The following is a 16303-nucleotide window of genomic DNA, read 5'->3' as shown; positions in this document are numbered from 1 at the left end:
AGATCTGGGTCTCACCGGGAGCAACTTGACTCACGCTTCTGCCAAGTAACGCTGATTGGCTGAGTATGGGAGGGGGAGGGGAAAGAGGAAGACCGGAAGTACATCCGGGGGAGTGGAAATACGGGAGGAAAGGCTCAGGTCCGGACATCTAGAGCGACCGCTCTGCTACGCGTCTCGTTGGTTCCGGAGGTCCCTGTGGCCGTGGGAAATGCTGGCGCGCGCGGCGCGGGGGACTGGGGCCCTTTTGCTGAAGGTGAGTGCGAGGCATCCTTTTCTAAGGATCAGGCCAGAAATCACCTGGGTCTTCAACTGGGAATGGGCCAGATTCTAAGTTTGGGGAGAGAACTGAGGTCGGAGGTTATGGTACTCACATGAGTCCCTCTCCGAGAACCCTTTAGGGTTGTGGTTTAGGAACTTGACTCCCGGACGGGCGCCGAAAGGGGCGGGCTGCCTGGCTGGCTGGGCCTCTGCAAATCCCCTTCTTCCTTTCAGGGCTCCGTCCAGGCTTCTGCCCGCGCTCCGCGCCGCGCCTCCTCTGGATTGCCCCGAAACACCGTGGTCCTGTTTGTGCCACAGCAGGAGGCCTGGGTGGTGGAGCGAATGGGCCGATTCCACCGGATCCTGGAGCCTGTGAGAACCTCTTCTGCCCACCACGGGCCAGCCTGAATCCCAATTCCCTCACGACATGGGGGGATGGGGTGAGACCTTGGTGGGGCCTGCCTTCGCCTTTGGCTTCTAACACCCTAGACCAAACCCGGCAGGGCCCAGACTGTTGACCGTCATACCCATCTTACCACCTTTTCCTATTGCCCTAGCATCCCACAGGCCCCATGTTGGGAATCTCTTCTGTTTACCCTCTCAGTTCCACCTGTCTGCATGGAGAAGGCTACTCTGCTGGCTCCTGTTCCCTTAATTTTCCCTTCCATTCGAAGATCCAGCCTGACATTTCTACCCTTACCTTCCTATCAGTGTCATCCCAAGTCTTCTGTTTTCTGGGCAGAATCTATATTGATTGCCTACCCAATCCAGGCCTAGCTTAGATTCCAACCCTACAGTCCCACGTCCTTCTGAAGACCTATGACTCTTCTTCCCAGGGCTTGAATATCCTCATCCCTGTGTTAGACCGGATCCGATATGTGCAGAGTCTCAAGGAAATTGTCATCAACGTGCCTGAGCAGTCTGCTGTGACACTTGGTGAGGGGTGCGGGGTGACACGGGTTCTCTGAGGCTGTTAGGCCATGGTGGCAGGAGAAAGAGCTCATTGGAACCCAGGGGCCTGACCTTTCTCTCCTGCTCCTGCACCTACAGACAATGTAACGCTGCAAATTGATGGAGTCCTTTACCTCCGAATCATGGACCCCTACAAGGTATCTACCTTTGCAGCTCCTGAGTTGCTCTCCTTCCTAAAATCCTGCCCCAAGCCACTTACAGTCTCCATGCCCCTTTCAGGCAAGCTATGGTGTGGAAGACCCTGAGTATGCTGTCACCCAGCTAGCTCAGACAACCATGAGATCAGAGCTCGGCAAACTCTCTCTGGACAAAGTCTTCCGGGTAAGGGGATCTGAGCCAGAGTTAGGGTTTGAGGACTCATACCTGGCACTCAGTCCTTTCTGGGATCAGTCTCTGGACCTCCTTCTTCACCTAGCCTCCTGATAGGTGAGTTGAGGCCATGGAACTTCCACCTCTCGTCCTCCAGGAGCGGGAGTCCCTCAATGCTAGCATCGTGGATGCCATCAACCAGGCTGCCGACTGCTGGGGCATCCGCTGCCTCCGTTATGAGATCAAGGATATCCATGTACCACCCCGGGTGAAGGAGTCCATGCAGATGCAGGTGGAGAACGGGGGGAGTGGGGAAGACTACTTCAGGAGACTCCAGTTGCATGGGAAACCTGGACCCTCTTCCTTACTGAAATGGGTCCAACTGCAGATCGGTGTCAGGTCTTTCTTTTACTTTGGTTTCTCATTGCTTGGGGCTTCTAGGTGGAGGCAGAGCGGCGGAAACGGGCCACAGTTCTAGAGTCTGAGGGGACTCGAGAGTCAGCCATCAACGTGGCAGAGGGAAAGAAGCAGGCACAGATCCTGGCCTCCGAGGCAGAGAAGGCTGAACAAATAAATCAGGCAGCAGGTCAGCAGAGGGTAGAGGCTGAGGGATGAACAGGGTGTGGGTCTTTGAAGGTTGGTAAGGACAGAAGCTTTGGGGTACCCTGACCTCATAGATCAAGGTCTGTCTCTTCTTTTCTTTCAGGAGAGGCCAGTGCAGTTCTGGCCAAGGCCAAGGCTAAAGCTGAAGCTATTCGCATCTTGGCTGCAGCTCTGACACAACATGTGAGAGGCTCCTGGGTGGGAGTAGGGATGGGATTTGGCAATAGAAGGGGTTCTCTCTTCTACCCTGGGGGAAATTCTTGCTTTTTTCGGTTCCATTGAGCCGCATTCTGTGACCTCTTGTATTGTGATTTGCATGTCCTCTTTCTAGGAACCTGATTTCTCTCTACTTTCTTTCTTCCTTCCCCTCCAAGTCTGTGATCTCTGATTTTTATCCTCTTTGTGGCCACAGAATGGAGATGCAGCAGCTTCACTGACTGTGGCCGAGCAGTACGTCAGCGCGTTCTCTAAACTGGCCAAGGACTCCAACACCATCCTGCTGCCCTCCAACCCCGGCGACGTTACCAGTATGGTGGCTCAGGTTAGAGTGCCCTGAGGACCTAGCACAGCACCAGTGCCAGAGACCAAGACCGTCCCGCCACCATCGTCACTTCCACCATAGAGACTTTTAGAGTGCCCTGAGACCTACACCTCTCTTCGTCCCCTGAATGAGACACTCCACTCATCCCTCATGGAAGGAAACCCCTTGAGACATCCTTTTTTTTGCAGATACCTGTATTAGCATTTTGAGGGTGACCCCGCACTGGGAGTGTGTAACATTCCTAGAATAGACTCCAAAACTTTTAAGACTGAGGCTTAAGAGAGAGAAAGGGAAAACAAGTTTACTGGCCCCAGCTCTCCCTTCTTCCTTTGAGCCATTGGTGTGTTGGGCTGTGCCTCCTGCCACGTGTCCTGATGGCTGTCTCTCTGACCCTCTCCTTAGGCCATGGGTGTGTATGGGGCCCTCACCAAAGCCCCGATACCGGAAGCCCAGGACTCAGTCTCCAGCAGGAGCAGCAGAGATGTCCGGAGCACAGATGCGAGTCTGGATGAGGAACTTGATCGAGTCAAGCTGAGTTAATGGAGCTGGGCTTGGGCAGGGAGGTGGGGGACAGGGAAGCAGCACTGCCAGACTCTGGTTCTAGCCTCCCTGCCAAGATTTTGGTTATTATTTTTTTATTTGAACTTTAATCATGTAATAAACTGGCCAATGGCAAACTGAAACTGTCCTCTTTGCTTGGGGAATGAAGTTGGGAAAGTCACCAGTGTTTTCCTTGGATGACTTCTGCCAACCTCCAGTCCTGTCAGGTCTTGGGAACCGATTCCTCCGTGAATAAGAATGAACCTCGTGTCAGTCATCCTGCCTGTCTTCAGGAGAAGCTGTGGGATATAGTGGAAGGATTAAGCCATATGTCTACCAAACTGCCAGCTGGGGAGAGTAGTCCCCCCTCTTGCTAAGTGTGGGGCTGTGAATTTGAGCAAGTATTGGGGTTTTATTAAAGGGAAAGAGGACTGCCCTTGTAGAGTAGTGCTGCCTAATGCTCATCGGGTCCTCGGGGACTGAGGACACTCATTCGTTCATTCAAAGACATTGAATCATGTCTACCATGTGCCAAGCTCAATGTTAGACATAGGTTACAAAAGAACCCAAACCCAGTCATCCCTGTTTTCACAGGAAGCAGACTGAGGTACAAAGTGATGCGTGCTGAGGTGGAGGAAAGTTCTGGCTGAGGGGTCCTGTGGGGAGGAGCATGTCACTGTGGGCAGCAAGGTTACTAACCCTGCCACTGGGCTCAGGCTGGAAAAACTGATGGACTCATCAGATGATGGTTTGGGACTAAGATATGCAAAGATCCATGGCTCCAAAGAAGTTAGAACTTCTGGCTGAAGGGTGGGGTATTAAGGGATGTGACTGTGTGGCAAAGGCCAAATCTCAGGGAGATAGGGTCCTGAAAGCTTGGACTTTATCGAGGGGAGGCTGATGCATAGGCGTGAAGGGTTTTTTCCCCTTCCCATGAAGAATTTTAAGACGATTAAGGTAATCAGTGTTTAGATAGAGCCGCCCTGCTGCTATGTGGTCAGGGGATCTGAAAGAGATGGGAGGCTGGAAGGACAGTAAGAGGGCTGCCTCAGTGGTCCTAGAGGGTTAACAGAGAAGGGGCTTTGGGGATGAAGGCAGAGGGATATTTCAAAATATTTCTGAATTAGAATTTATTTATCCATTTAATAACTGCTTATTGAATCCCAACTATACGCCAGGAATAGAGGATACAGTAATAAAATTTCCTACTCTCAATGAACTTACATTCTATTTGGAGGGGACAAATCGTTAATAAGATGCTGATGAGTTGTGCTACAGAGGAAATTAAAGGAAGGGAGATGGTGAACTTGATGGGGCTGTAACATTAAGTAGCGTGTTGCAGGAAGCCTCACTGATGGTGCATTTAAGCTTAGACATGGAGATGAGGGGAAGAGACACCTGGCCATCTGGGAGTAAAGCTAACAGGAGATTGCAGACACACCTAAGGCAGAGAGTGGCTGCCTTACTGGGAAGAGCTAGGAGCTGCAGTGGATGGGACACAGTTCGGGAAATAAAGGGCAGCTAGATGAATCAAATAAGGAGGTGGGGAGAGGGTGTGTAGATTGCTAGGGCCACTAAAATCATTTGGGCTCAACTCTGAGATGAGAAACCACTGGAGAGGTTTTCTGTTTTGTTTTAAATGGTAGTTTTTCTGAGATAATTCACATACACTGCAATTCACCTGCTTCAAGTGTGAATTCAATAATGTGTAATATGTTCATATGTCGTGCAACTGTCACAGTCGAACATTTTCATCACTGCTCTCCCATTCCCACCCTGCCACAAAACCCGGTGCCCATCAGCAGTCATTCCTCTCTCCCCTGGGCCCTAGACAACCACTAATTTACTTTCTGTGTCTGTAGCTTTATGTATTCTTATAAATGGGAAAAGTACGTGCTAGTTTGTGATAGGTTTTTTCCTACTTAGCATGTTTTTAAGGTTCGTTCATGTAGCAGCATGTAACCACTTGTAATACTTTATCTTTCTTTTTTAATTGGCAAACAATATTCTGTTGTATAGATATAACATATTTTGTTCATCCATTCATCAGTGAAGGCCATTTGGGATGTTTTCACCTTTTGGCTATTATGATAAGGCTACTGTGAACCTTCATGTGCACATTTTTGTGTGGCCACATGTTTTTCCTTTCCCTTGGGTATATACCTACAAGCGGAATTGTTGCGTTATATGGTAAGTCTGTTTAACCTTCTGAAGAACTGCCAAACTTTTCAAAAGCTGATGTACCATTTTACAATTCCAACTGCAGTTGGACCATTCAGTTCAGTTCAGTTCAGTTCAGTTGCTCAGTCGTGTCCGACTCTTTGCGACCCCATGAATCGCAGCACACCAGGCCTCCCTGTCCATCACCAACTCCCGGAGTTAACTCAGACTCAGGTCCATCGAGTCAGTGATGCCATCCAGCCATCTCATCCTCTGTCGTCCCCTTCTCCTCTTGCCCCCAATCCCTCCCAGCATCAGAGTCTTTTCCAATGAGTCAACTCTTCACATGAGGTGGCCAAAGTACTGGAGTTTCAGCTTTAGCATCATTCCTTCCAAAGAAATCCTAGGGCTGATCTCCTTCAGAATGGACTGGTTGGATCTCCTTGCAGTCCAAGGGACTCTCAAGAGTCTTCTCCAACACCACAGTTCCAAAGCATCAATTCTTTGGCACTCAGCTTTCTTCACAGTCCAACTCTCACATCCATACATGACAGTATGACCTAAATCAAATCCCTTATGATTATACAGTGGAAGTGAGAAATAGATTTAAGGGACTAGATCTGATAGATAGAGTGCCTGATGAACTATGGACGGAGGTTTGTGACATTGTACAGGAGACAGGGATCAAGACCATCCCCAAGAAAAAGAAATGCAAAAAAGCAAAATGACTGTCTGAGGAGGCCTTACAAATAGCTGTGAAAAGTAAAGGAGAAAGAAAAGATATACCCATTTGAATGCAGAGTTCCAAAGAATAACAACAAGAGATAAGAAAGCCTTCCTCAGCAATCAATGCAAAGAAATAGAGGAAAATAATAGAATAGGAAAGACTAGAAATCTCTTCAAGAAAATTAGAGATACCAAGGGAACATTTCATGCAAAGATGGGCTCAATAAAGGACAGAAATGGTATGGACCTAACAGAAGCAGAAGATATTAAGAAGTGGCAAGAAAACACAGAAAAACTGTACAAAAAAGATCTTCACGACCCAGATAATCACAATGGTGTGATCACTCACCTAGAACCAGACATCCTGGAATGTGAAGTCAAGTGGGCCTTAGGAAGTATCACTATGAACAAAGCTAGTAGAGGTGATGGAATTCCAGTTGAATTATTTCAAATCCTAAAAGATGATGCTGTGAAAGTGCTGCACTCAATATGCCAGCAAATTTGGAAAACTCAGCAGTGGCCACAGGACTGGAAAAGGTCAGTTTTCATTCCAATCCCAAAGAAAGGCAGTGCCAAAGAATGCTCAAACTACCGCACAATTGCACTCATCTCACATGCTAGTAAAGTAATGCTCAAAATTCTCCAAGGCAGGCTTCAGCAATACATGAACTGTGAACTTCCAGATGTTCAACCTGGATTTAGAAAAGGCAGAGGAACCAGAGATCAAATTGCCAACATCCGCTGGATCATCGAAAAAACAACAGAGTTCCAGAAAACATCTGTTTCTGCTTTATTGACTATGCAAAAGCCTTTGACTATGTGGATCACAATAAACTGTGGAAAATTCTGAAAGAGATGGGCATACCAGACCACCTGACCTCCCTCTTGAGGAACCTGTATGGAGGTCAGGAAGCAACAGTTAGAACTGGACATGAAATAACAGACTGCTTCCAAGTAGGAAAAGGAGTACGTCAAGGCTGTATATTGTCACCCTGCTTATTTAACTTCTATGCAGAGTACATCATGAGAAACACTGGGCTGGAAGAAGCACAAGCTGGAATCAAGATTGCTCGGAGAAATATCAATAACCTCAGATATACAGATGACACCACCCTTATGGCAGAAAGTGAAGAGGAACTAAAGCGCCTCTTGATGAAAGTGAAAGTGGAGAGTGAAAAAGTTGGCTTAAAGCTCAACATTCAGAAAACGAAGATCATGGCATGTGGTCCCATCACTTCATGGCAAATAGATGGGGAAACAGTGAGAACAGTGGCTGATTTTATTTTGGGGGGCTCCAAAATCACTCCAGATGGTGACTGCAGCCATGAAATTAAAAGACGCTTACTCCTTGGAAGGAAAGTTATGACCAACCTAGACAGCATATTAAAAAGCAGAGATATTACTTTGTCAACAAAGATCCATCTAGCCAAGGCTATGGTTTTTCCAGTAGTCGTATGGATGTGAGAGTTGGACTATAAAGAAAACTGAGCCCCGAAGAATTGATGCTTTTGAACTGTGGTGTTGGAGAAGACTCCCAAGAGTCCCTTGGACTGCAAGGAGATCCAACCAGTTCATCCTAAAGGAAATCAGTCCTGGGTGTTCATTGGAAGGACTGATGTTGAAGCTGAAACTCCAATATTTTGGCCACCTGATGCGAAGAGCTGACTCATTTGAAAAGACCCTGATGCTGGCAAAGATTGAAGGCAGGAAGAGAAGGGGACAACAGAGGATGAGATGGTTAGATGGCATCACCAACTCAATGGACATGAGTTCGGGTAAACTCCAGGAGTTGGTGATGGACAGGGAGGCCTGGCGTGCTGCGGTTCACGGGGTTGCAAAGAGTTGGATACGACTGAGCAACTGAACTGAATTGAACTGAATTGAACTTTCTTCACATCCATACCAATACTGGTTATAGCTATCCTCCTGGGTTTGAAGTGATATGTCCAACATTTTGCTGATGGCTAATAATATTGAGCATCTTCTAATGTGTTAATTGGTCATTCATGTATCTTCTTTGGAGAAATGTCTATTCATATCCTTTGCTCAATTTTGAATTGATTGTCTTTTTATTAATGAGTTGTAAGATTCAGTGAAAAACTTGGGAAGGATGAATAATAAAAGCTATTGTTTGGAGTCAGCTTGGCAAAAAAGGAGAAATAAATATTATCCCTATTTTACAGACGAGATAATGTCCAATAATGATAATCAGTGGCAGAGCTAGGTTTCAAGCTAAGTTTGGCTTCAGAAGCCTAGATCTTAGTCTTAACCAAGAATGGACAGTGGTTCCCTCAACTCTTGTAGCTTAATGCCTTGCCCCGGATTCTAAATTACTATAATCTCCCATTAAACTCCTCAGGCCAGCCCGGCGTTCCTTGCCGAACTTCCTCGGAGGCGCCAGCAGATGGCGACGAAGACCCCTGCGGGTCGCTCTATCCGTCGCATGCACCTCTGTGGTGCCGGGCCGCAGGCGCCGTCGCTGCACTTCCGGGCGCCATTCAAGGTGAGGCAGGGGCTCCCCAAACACCCTTACTCTTGCTTTTCCCAAAAATTAGGGACCCGTCTACCCCACTCACAGAGCTCGAAGTCTGGCGGGCCCATACCCGGTCAAGGTGTCCAGCTGGAGGCCGGACAGCCATCGGAGGAGGCAAAGTCATCTGGACGTCTGGGTCCCAGCGAGGCCCAACCGCCTTAAGACCTCGCGCTTCTGCCCTGCTGAGCCGGGTCGCGCTTTTCGTCTGGCTATCCTGGGTGTCCGGAAGCGGAGTACGACTCCTAATTCCCCGCCAGGCGGCGCCGTCAGCCTGGCCTGGATTCCCCTGTGGCTGTGAGCCTTGGCCACCCCAGGGGTGTTGAAATTGGCGAGCAGAGAGGAGAAGCGGGCTGTCGGAAAGCAGTCTACCACTTGGAATAAGTTTTCCCCTGGATTGTGTTCTCCATCATTAAGATCTCCTGAAGTACATATACAAATTCTTATGCTCCACCCTCAAAGATCCTGATTCCGGGGATCTCGGGTGACGTTTTTTATTTAATTTTACTTTTGGCTGCCCTGGGTCTTCCTTGCTTTGCGTGGGCTTTCTTAACTTGGAGTGAGTAGGGGCTGCTCTTCCTTGCAGTGCCTGCTCTCATTGTGGTGGCTTCTCTCGTTAGGGAGCACTGGGCTCTAGAGTTCAGGCTCAGGAGTTGTGGTGCACGGGTATGTGGAATCTCCCCCGACCAGGGATACCACCCGTGGCCCCTGTGTTGACACGTGGATTCTTAAGCACTGGACCATCAAGGAAGTCTGAAAGTCAGCACTTTTAAAACACCCACTCCAGGTTGATGCTGGTAGTCTGCACACCTCACTTTCAGAAACTCTCATATAACTGATGGAGAGGAACACTACATTGGGTTGGCTATGGGACTCTTTATCTTCAGGAGAGCTTCCAAGAGGAAGTGATTCTAACAGGTCTTTGTACTGAGAGACTAGAATATCTACTGGTTCTTTGCCTCACAGTTATGAATTCCCTCTCCTGCCACTACCAGGATGCAGAAGATCTCAGTGCTGCTTTTCCTGGCCTGGGTGAGCTTCCTCTTCTACGCCGGCATTGCTCTCTTCACCAGTGGCTTCCTGCTCACCCGTTGGGAGCTCACCAACCATAGCAGCTGTCAAGAGCCCCCAGGCCCTGGAGCCCTGCCATGGGGGGGCCGAGGGGAACCCGGGGCCTGCTGGATGGCTTCCCGATTCTCTCGGCTCGTGTTGGTGGTGATAGATGCTCTGCGATTTGACTTTGCCCAGCCCCAGCGCTCACCTGTTTCTGGGGAGCCTCCTGTCTCCCTGCCTTTCCTGGGTAAAATGGGCTTCTTGCAGAGACTCCTGGAAAGTCAGCCCCACCATGCCAGGCTCTACCAAGCCAAGGCTGACCCCCCGACCACCACCATGCAGCGCCTCAAGGCCTTAACCACCGGCTCACTGCCTACCTTTGTTGATGCTGGCAGTAATTTTGCCAGCAGCGCCATAGTGGAAGATAATCTCATTAAGCAGCTTTCCAGTACAGGTTAGTCCTCTTTGGAGTCCAGGAGTACCTTGGCAAATTTCTTTAGAAGTCAGAGAATCAGAACTTTGGGTGCCTAGCTGCATGTTTGACTAGCTAGTACAGGAAGGAGAAAGAGACCACAGCCCTGCCTGCAGGGAGCACGGGTGCAGGCTGTGTCCTGGAGTTTCTAATCTGCACGGGGTATTGATTTTACTTTTGGGGAGCTCTTGGTCAAGGGGCATGGGAGAGATGAAGAGTTGTGGGTCTGGTATCCTCACAAAGTGTGGAGGAGAAAGAGAATCCAGGCTCTGTCCACTCATTGACTGGGAAAAAGCAAGATGCACCCAGGAAAAACAGAGCAGCCAAGATAGAGCCAGGGTCTGAGGACTAGCAGAGCCTTTTATAGGAACAAGTAGTAAGAGATCTGGGTGGAGTATTGTTGTTAGGGAAAGCTTCCTGGTAGAAAGTGGTAGGCCTCAAAGGATAGAGTTGTTGAATGAACGGCTGTGCCTTAGAGTGCATGGTTGGGAATTCTGATAGATCTTTAAAAGGCCTCTCCTCTTCCTCCTCCCCTGACTCCTATGTCCCTGCAGGAAGACGTGTGGTCTTCATGGGAGATGAAACCTGGAATGATCTTTTCCCTGGAGTTTTCTCCCAAGCTTTATTCTTCCCATCCTTCAATGTCAGAGACCTAGAGACAGTGGACAATGGCATCATGAAACACCTCTATCCAACCAGTGAGCATGGGGTCCAAGGCAGGCCTGACCAAGACTGGGCGGTGGGGAGGGCTGTGTCAGTTACATATTCTGAACCTACCATGGATGCAGTGGCCTGGGCCTGTGTCCTTGGACGTAGGAACATCAGAGCCTGGCTGGGGTTGAAGAGTGAGCCTCAATCCCATGTGCTCAGGTTCTCTCCTTCACAGTGGACAGTGACGAATGGGACGTGCTGATTACTCACTTCCTGGGTGTGGATCACTGTGGCCACAAGCATGACCCTTACCATCCTGAAATGGCTAAGAAACTTACTCAAATGGATAAAATGATCCAGTGAGTGTGGGATTTTGGCTGGGGGAATGGGTTTGTGTCTGAGATGATATGTGGTCCCAAAAGAAAAAAATCCTTATTTGGGGTCCCTTTCTTGGTTGAATTCTGTCTTTAGGCTTTTCTCTGACACTAGTGGTCTCATCCATTTTGAGTAACTCAGTGTGTGGTTTCGGGCAGTAGGGTTGGTGCTAAAGAAGTGTCTTTTTGCCAGATGTCTAGGCCCCACTAATGGAGTTATGGCTGGGGGTAAATGGGCCCCTGAAAAAAATATTTATCTCTCCCTACCTCCTGACACATTTCTTGATCCCCCCAGGGGACTTGTGAAGCGTCTGAAGAACGACACACTGCTGGTGGTGACTGGGGACCATGGGATGACCATCAGTGGGAACCATGGAGGAGAGAGTGAGCTGGAAACCTCAGCTGCACTTTTTCTATATAGTCCCAGAGCTCTCTTCCCCAGCACTCCTGCAGAGGTAAGGCCTGAGATGTGCTTTGTGTGGTTTCCTGCTATTCAACTTGCATCATGATCATAGCATTCTTGTGGATCTCTCCATTTTAATCCCCCAAATTCATGACCTTGGGTATCCTTCACTCTTGTTTCCTGCCTAAGTCCCCTATGTCTTCCACTCCAAACACTGATCTTACCTCTTTTTTTTTTTTTTGGCTGCTGTACATGGCATGAGGAATCTTAGTTTACTGACCAAGGATTGAACCTATTCTCCCTGTAGTAGAATCACAGAGTCTTAACCACTGGGCCAGGAAGTCCTCTTTGGTGAACCCGTTGACCCCGTCCCTGTTCTCTAGGAGCCAGAGATAATTCCTCAAATCAGCCTTGTACCTACGCTGGCCCTGCTGCTGGGCCTGCCCATCCCATTTGGAAACATCGGGGAGGTGATAGCTGAGGTGTTCTCAGAGATCGAAGACTCCCAGCCTCGCTTCTCCGCTCTGGCCCAAGCCTCAGCTCTGCATCTCAATGCCCAGCAGGTAAGTAATGGGCTGGGCTTCCAGGTGACAGAGTTAAGTTGGGCATGGGAGAATCATAATGACCCACTTGATTATCCCTTGTTCAGTCTTAATCACACATTCCATAGCCATATCCTCCTTCTCCCTCTGTCCTAGAGAGATTTTGGGATCCTGATTTCCAGGTACCCTCTTTGGTAGTACCTATCTTTGCCCGCGTCCCAATTTATGTCTCTGAGCTTCTCCCCTTGGCCTCTGATCTTTTTTGCCAGGTGTCCCGATTTCTTCACACCTACTCAGCCACTGCTCAGGACCTTCAAGTTCAGGAGCTGCATCGATTGCAGAAGCTCTTCTCCAAGGCTTCTGCTGACTACCAGCGACTTCTGCAGAGCCCCCAGGGGGCTGAGGCAGTGCTCCAAACTGTGATTCTTGAGCTGCAGCAGTTCCTGCGGGGAGTTCGGGCCATGTGCATTGAGTCTTGGGCTCGTTTTTCTCTGGTCCGCATGGCAGGGGGTGCTGCTCTTCTGGCTGCTACCTGCTTTCTTTGCCTACTGGTATCCCAGTGGGCAACATCCCCAGCCTTCTATTTCGGCCCTCTCCTAAAACCCACAGCCTCGGGTCTGAGTGGCGCCATGGTGTGTGCTGGACTCCTGGCATCTACTGGGCTGAAGCTGGATTCCATGGTTCTAGGGGCCATGGCTGCAGTGGGCTCACTCCTGCCTTTTCTGTGGAAAGCTTGGGCGAGCTGGGGATCGAAAAGGCCCCTGGCCTCTCTCCTTCCCATGCCCGGGCCAGTCCTGTTACTCCTGCTCATTCGCTTTGCTGGTTTCTTCTCTGATAGCTATATTATAACCGAAGCCAGGGTTGCCCCCTTCCTTTTGATCTCACTCATCTTGCTCCTGGTTGCCCGACTTCACTGGGAGGGCAAGCTGCTGCCACCTAAGCTACTCTCGATACCTCGTCTTGGCTTTTTGACTCCAGCAGGTCCCCCGCAATACAGTGCCATGCATGCCGTGGGACTTGGAGTTGGGTTGCTTTTATGTATAAGGCTAGCTGGACTTTTTTATCGCTGCCATGAAGAGACACCTGTTTGTAGCTCCTCTCCCTTGCTGAGTCCCTTGCGATCCACAGTGGATGGTCGAACCAAGAATTTGTGGTATGGAGCTTGTGTCGGGGCGCTGGTGGCCCTGTTAGCCTCTGTGCGGCTGTGGCTTCACTGCTATGGTAATCTCAAGAGCCCTGAGCCCCCTGTGCTCTTTGTGCGCTGGGGTCTGCCCCTAATGGGACTGGGCACTGCTGCCTACTGGGCATTGGCATCAGGGGCAGATGAAGCACCCCCGCGTCTCCAGGCCCTGGTCTCTGGGGCATCAGTTATGTTGCCTCGGGCTGTGGCAGGGTTGGCCGCTTCAGGGCTCATGCTGCTGCTCTGGAGGCCTGTGACAGTGCTGGTGAAGGCCACAACAGGTGCTCCAAGGACCAGGACTGTCCTCACTCCCTTCTCAGGTCCCCCCGCTTCTCAGGCTGACCTGGATTATGTGGTTCCTCAAATCTACCGACACATACAAGAGGAGTTCCGGGGCCGGCTAGAGAGGACCAAATCTCAGGGTCTGCTGACGGTGGCTGCCTATCAGTTGGGGAGCGTCTACTCAGCTGCTGTGGTTACGGCCCTTACCCTCTTGGCCTTCCCACTTCTGCTATTGCATGCAGAGCGCATTAGCCTTGTGTTCCTGCTTCTGTTTCTGCAGAGCTTCCTTCTCCTGCATCTGCTTGCTGCCGGGATACCCATCACCACCCCTGGTAAATACATGTCTCAGTCCTGATTCATCCACGGACAGTAGGGATGTAAGTTCGGCCCCTCTTATCTTTAGGGAGGTGTTGCTCCTCAGGATCTTCACCTTGATACAGGGTCTCACACCTCCCAGTCAAGAGGGTCTTCCTGATGTCTTCTCCCTTATCTACTGTAGCCAACTGAACCCTCACATTGACTTTCAGGGCCAGCAGAATTCATGGAGGAGATAGACACACAGTACTCTAAGACTCAGTTTTTATGGAAATGCTGCACCCTCATGAGTGCATTTCCGGATTTTCCAGTGATAAGAGATAGTGAACTGTGTGTATATGAGAGAAAGAAGTTGACCACAGATTAGAGCAGGGGGCTTTGTGCCAGGGAGGGAATTAGAATAACAGAGTGTTGATTATTAGAAGGTTGGGGTGTTGGGGATGTGTGTATGTAGGAGACTTAGCACTGAGGTGGTAGTTGTGTGTGACCTCGGGGCAGTGGGCTGTGGGGTAGGGAGTGGGACATGACTGTAAAGAGGCATATCTGTTCCCCCAGGTCCTTTTACTGTGCCATGGCATGCAGTTTTTGCATGGGCCCTCATGGCCACACAGACCTTCTATACCACCGGCCACCAGCCTGTCTTTTCAGCTATCCAATGGCATGCAGCCTTCGTGGGAGTCTCAGAGAGTCGTGACTTTACCTGGCTGTCTGCTTTCCTGGTGGGAGCCAACACCTTTGCCTCCCATATTCTCTTTGCAGGTACTTCCTCATTCCTCCTTTGCTTCCACTGTGGCTTTGTGGAAGGAAAGGAAGCCCCTGCATTTGAGTAGGGAAAGATCATTTTGTTAGATCTTTGGCACCCCTTGGCCTGTGCTGATTGGAGGCTGAGCCAGCTAGAGTACTTGGGGGACAGGGTGACCTGGTCCATGGGTCTTCCCTTGATTCTAGCCCTGCCTTTCTCTGAGGCAGTAGGTTGCCCGTTGCTCCTGCTCTGGCCCTTTCTGTGTGAGAATCAAGGATCCCAGAAGAGGCGGCAGCCCCCAGGAAATGAAGCTGAGGCCAGAGTCAGGCCTGAGGAGGAGCAGGAGCCACGGATGGAAATGCGGCTCCGGGATGCACCTCACCACTTCAGTGCAGCACTGCTGCAGCTGGGCCTCAAGTACCTCTTTGTCCTTGGTATTCAGGTGGGTGCAAGGGACAGATCATGGAGTTAGTGATCTTTTCACATGCATGGACATCACCTTCTTTCACACTTTGCCAAAACCCTAGGAGAGAGCCTTGATTGAAGCTTAGATAAGTGAAGTAATTTCCCAAAGGCCAGTGACCTCAAATGGCAATACTGAGACTTGAACCTGGGTCTCCATCCTAGTCTTGGATTGTTTCCTCTCTACAGGCTAGATCTGGACTTGATGGTTGCATATGGGGATTACTCCATTGGACAGACTGGAAAAGCTGAGGTGATGGTCAGGATTCTTTCCCAAGCTGTGATAATTAATCTTCCTTTCCTTCAGAGGCAGAGTGTATGGCTCTGACATTCCCTCCACCCTGAGAAGCCGAGCCTGAGTGTTAAGAGACACAGATGAATAGTGCTTGTCCACGGTCACACTGCAAGTCGTAGTAGGGCCAAGAAAAGAATTAGGTTTCCTAACTCTTAGCCCAGAGTTCTTTCCACTGACAGGTACTGCTTTCCTTCCCCTTCCATTCTTCACAGGGGTCTACAGCAACTCTCTACTTGACCCACTTCCTTCTCCCCTTCCCAAATAACTTGACCCCTCCTCTCTTCCCTCAGATTCTGGCCTGTGTCTTGGCAGCCTCCATCCTCCGCAGGCATCTCTTGGTCTGGAAGGTGTTTGCCCCCAAGTGAGTGGATTTGCTTGAGAAATGTTGTTGTGGGGAGGGTGAACTTTGGATTAAACAGTGAACATCCAGAATGGACAAGGTTTTGCCTCAGTGGGGAAAAGACTCTAGATCTACTGTTTGTGTCCTTTGAGATTCTCTACTTTTCTTTGCAGGTTCATTTTTGAGGCCATGGGCTTCATTGTGAGCAGCGTGGGACTTTGTCTAGGCATAGCTTTGGTGATGCGAGTAGATGGTGCTGTGAGCTCCTGGTTCAGGCAGTTAGTTCTGACCCAACAGAAAGCTGGAGAACAATCTAGCCTGGTCTGTACGGGTGCTGGATCATCTGCAAGAAAGGCTCAGCCACACCTCTTACCACCATGCAGCCAGGACCTACTGGCATCTGGGACTTCATTATTTTATAATTCAAGATCATAGTAGAGCCTAATTCCTAACTCCTGCATTGGATACATCTGAGCGACTGAGGGGCTGTCTCCAAAGTGGAATAAAATAATAATGTAAATATATGTGTCTGAGGTATGGGGAAGCCCTGACT

The 16303-nt window shown here is 49.7% G+C and overlaps 2 protein-coding genes across 4 annotated transcripts; both read left to right on the top strand.

Annotated features, from left to right (window-relative positions):
* Positions 1-114: 114 nt before the first annotated feature.
* STOML2 (stomatin like 2) lies at positions 115-3366 on the top strand. The gene is made up of 10 exons (XM_061426850.1): positions 115-253; positions 493-630; positions 1095-1194; positions 1309-1367; positions 1450-1551; positions 1697-1831; positions 1981-2125; positions 2246-2325; positions 2555-2683; positions 3086-3366. Exons 1-10 carry the CDS (start codon positions 209-211, stop codon positions 3221-3223), a joined length of 1071 nt encoding a protein of 356 aa, XP_061282834.1. The 5' UTR covers positions 115-208; the 3' UTR covers positions 3224-3366.
* Positions 3367-8526: 5160 nt separating this feature from the next.
* On the top strand, positions 8527-16274 carry PIGO (phosphatidylinositol glycan anchor biosynthesis class O). Of its 3 annotated transcripts, none has more exons than XM_061426835.1 (11): positions 8527-8612; positions 9606-10146; positions 10719-10862; positions 11051-11174; positions 11485-11644; positions 11976-12155; positions 12404-13928; positions 14467-14670; positions 14881-15095; positions 15701-15771; positions 15924-16274. In XM_061426835.1, exons 2-11 carry the CDS (start codon positions 9636-9638, stop codon positions 16183-16185), a joined length of 3396 nt encoding a protein of 1131 aa, XP_061282819.1. In that variant the 5' UTR covers positions 8527-8612; positions 9606-9635; the 3' UTR covers positions 16186-16274. The 3 variants fall into 3 exon arrangements, with proteins under 3 accessions (XP_061282819.1, XP_061282821.1, XP_061282820.1); XM_061426837.1 differs by having other exon boundaries at positions 8568-9123; positions 9606-9671; XM_061426836.1 differs by having other exon boundaries at positions 8568-9123.
* The last annotated feature ends 29 nt before the right edge of the window (positions 16275-16303 follow it).

Source organism: Bos javanicus, chromosome 8 (assembly GCF_032452875.1).
Source record: "Bos javanicus breed banteng chromosome 8, ARS-OSU_banteng_1.0, whole genome shotgun sequence".
NCBI classification, from domain to species: Eukaryota; Metazoa; Chordata; class Mammalia; order Artiodactyla; family Bovidae; genus Bos; species Bos javanicus.
This window is presented reverse-complemented; position numbering and strand designations above follow the sequence as displayed.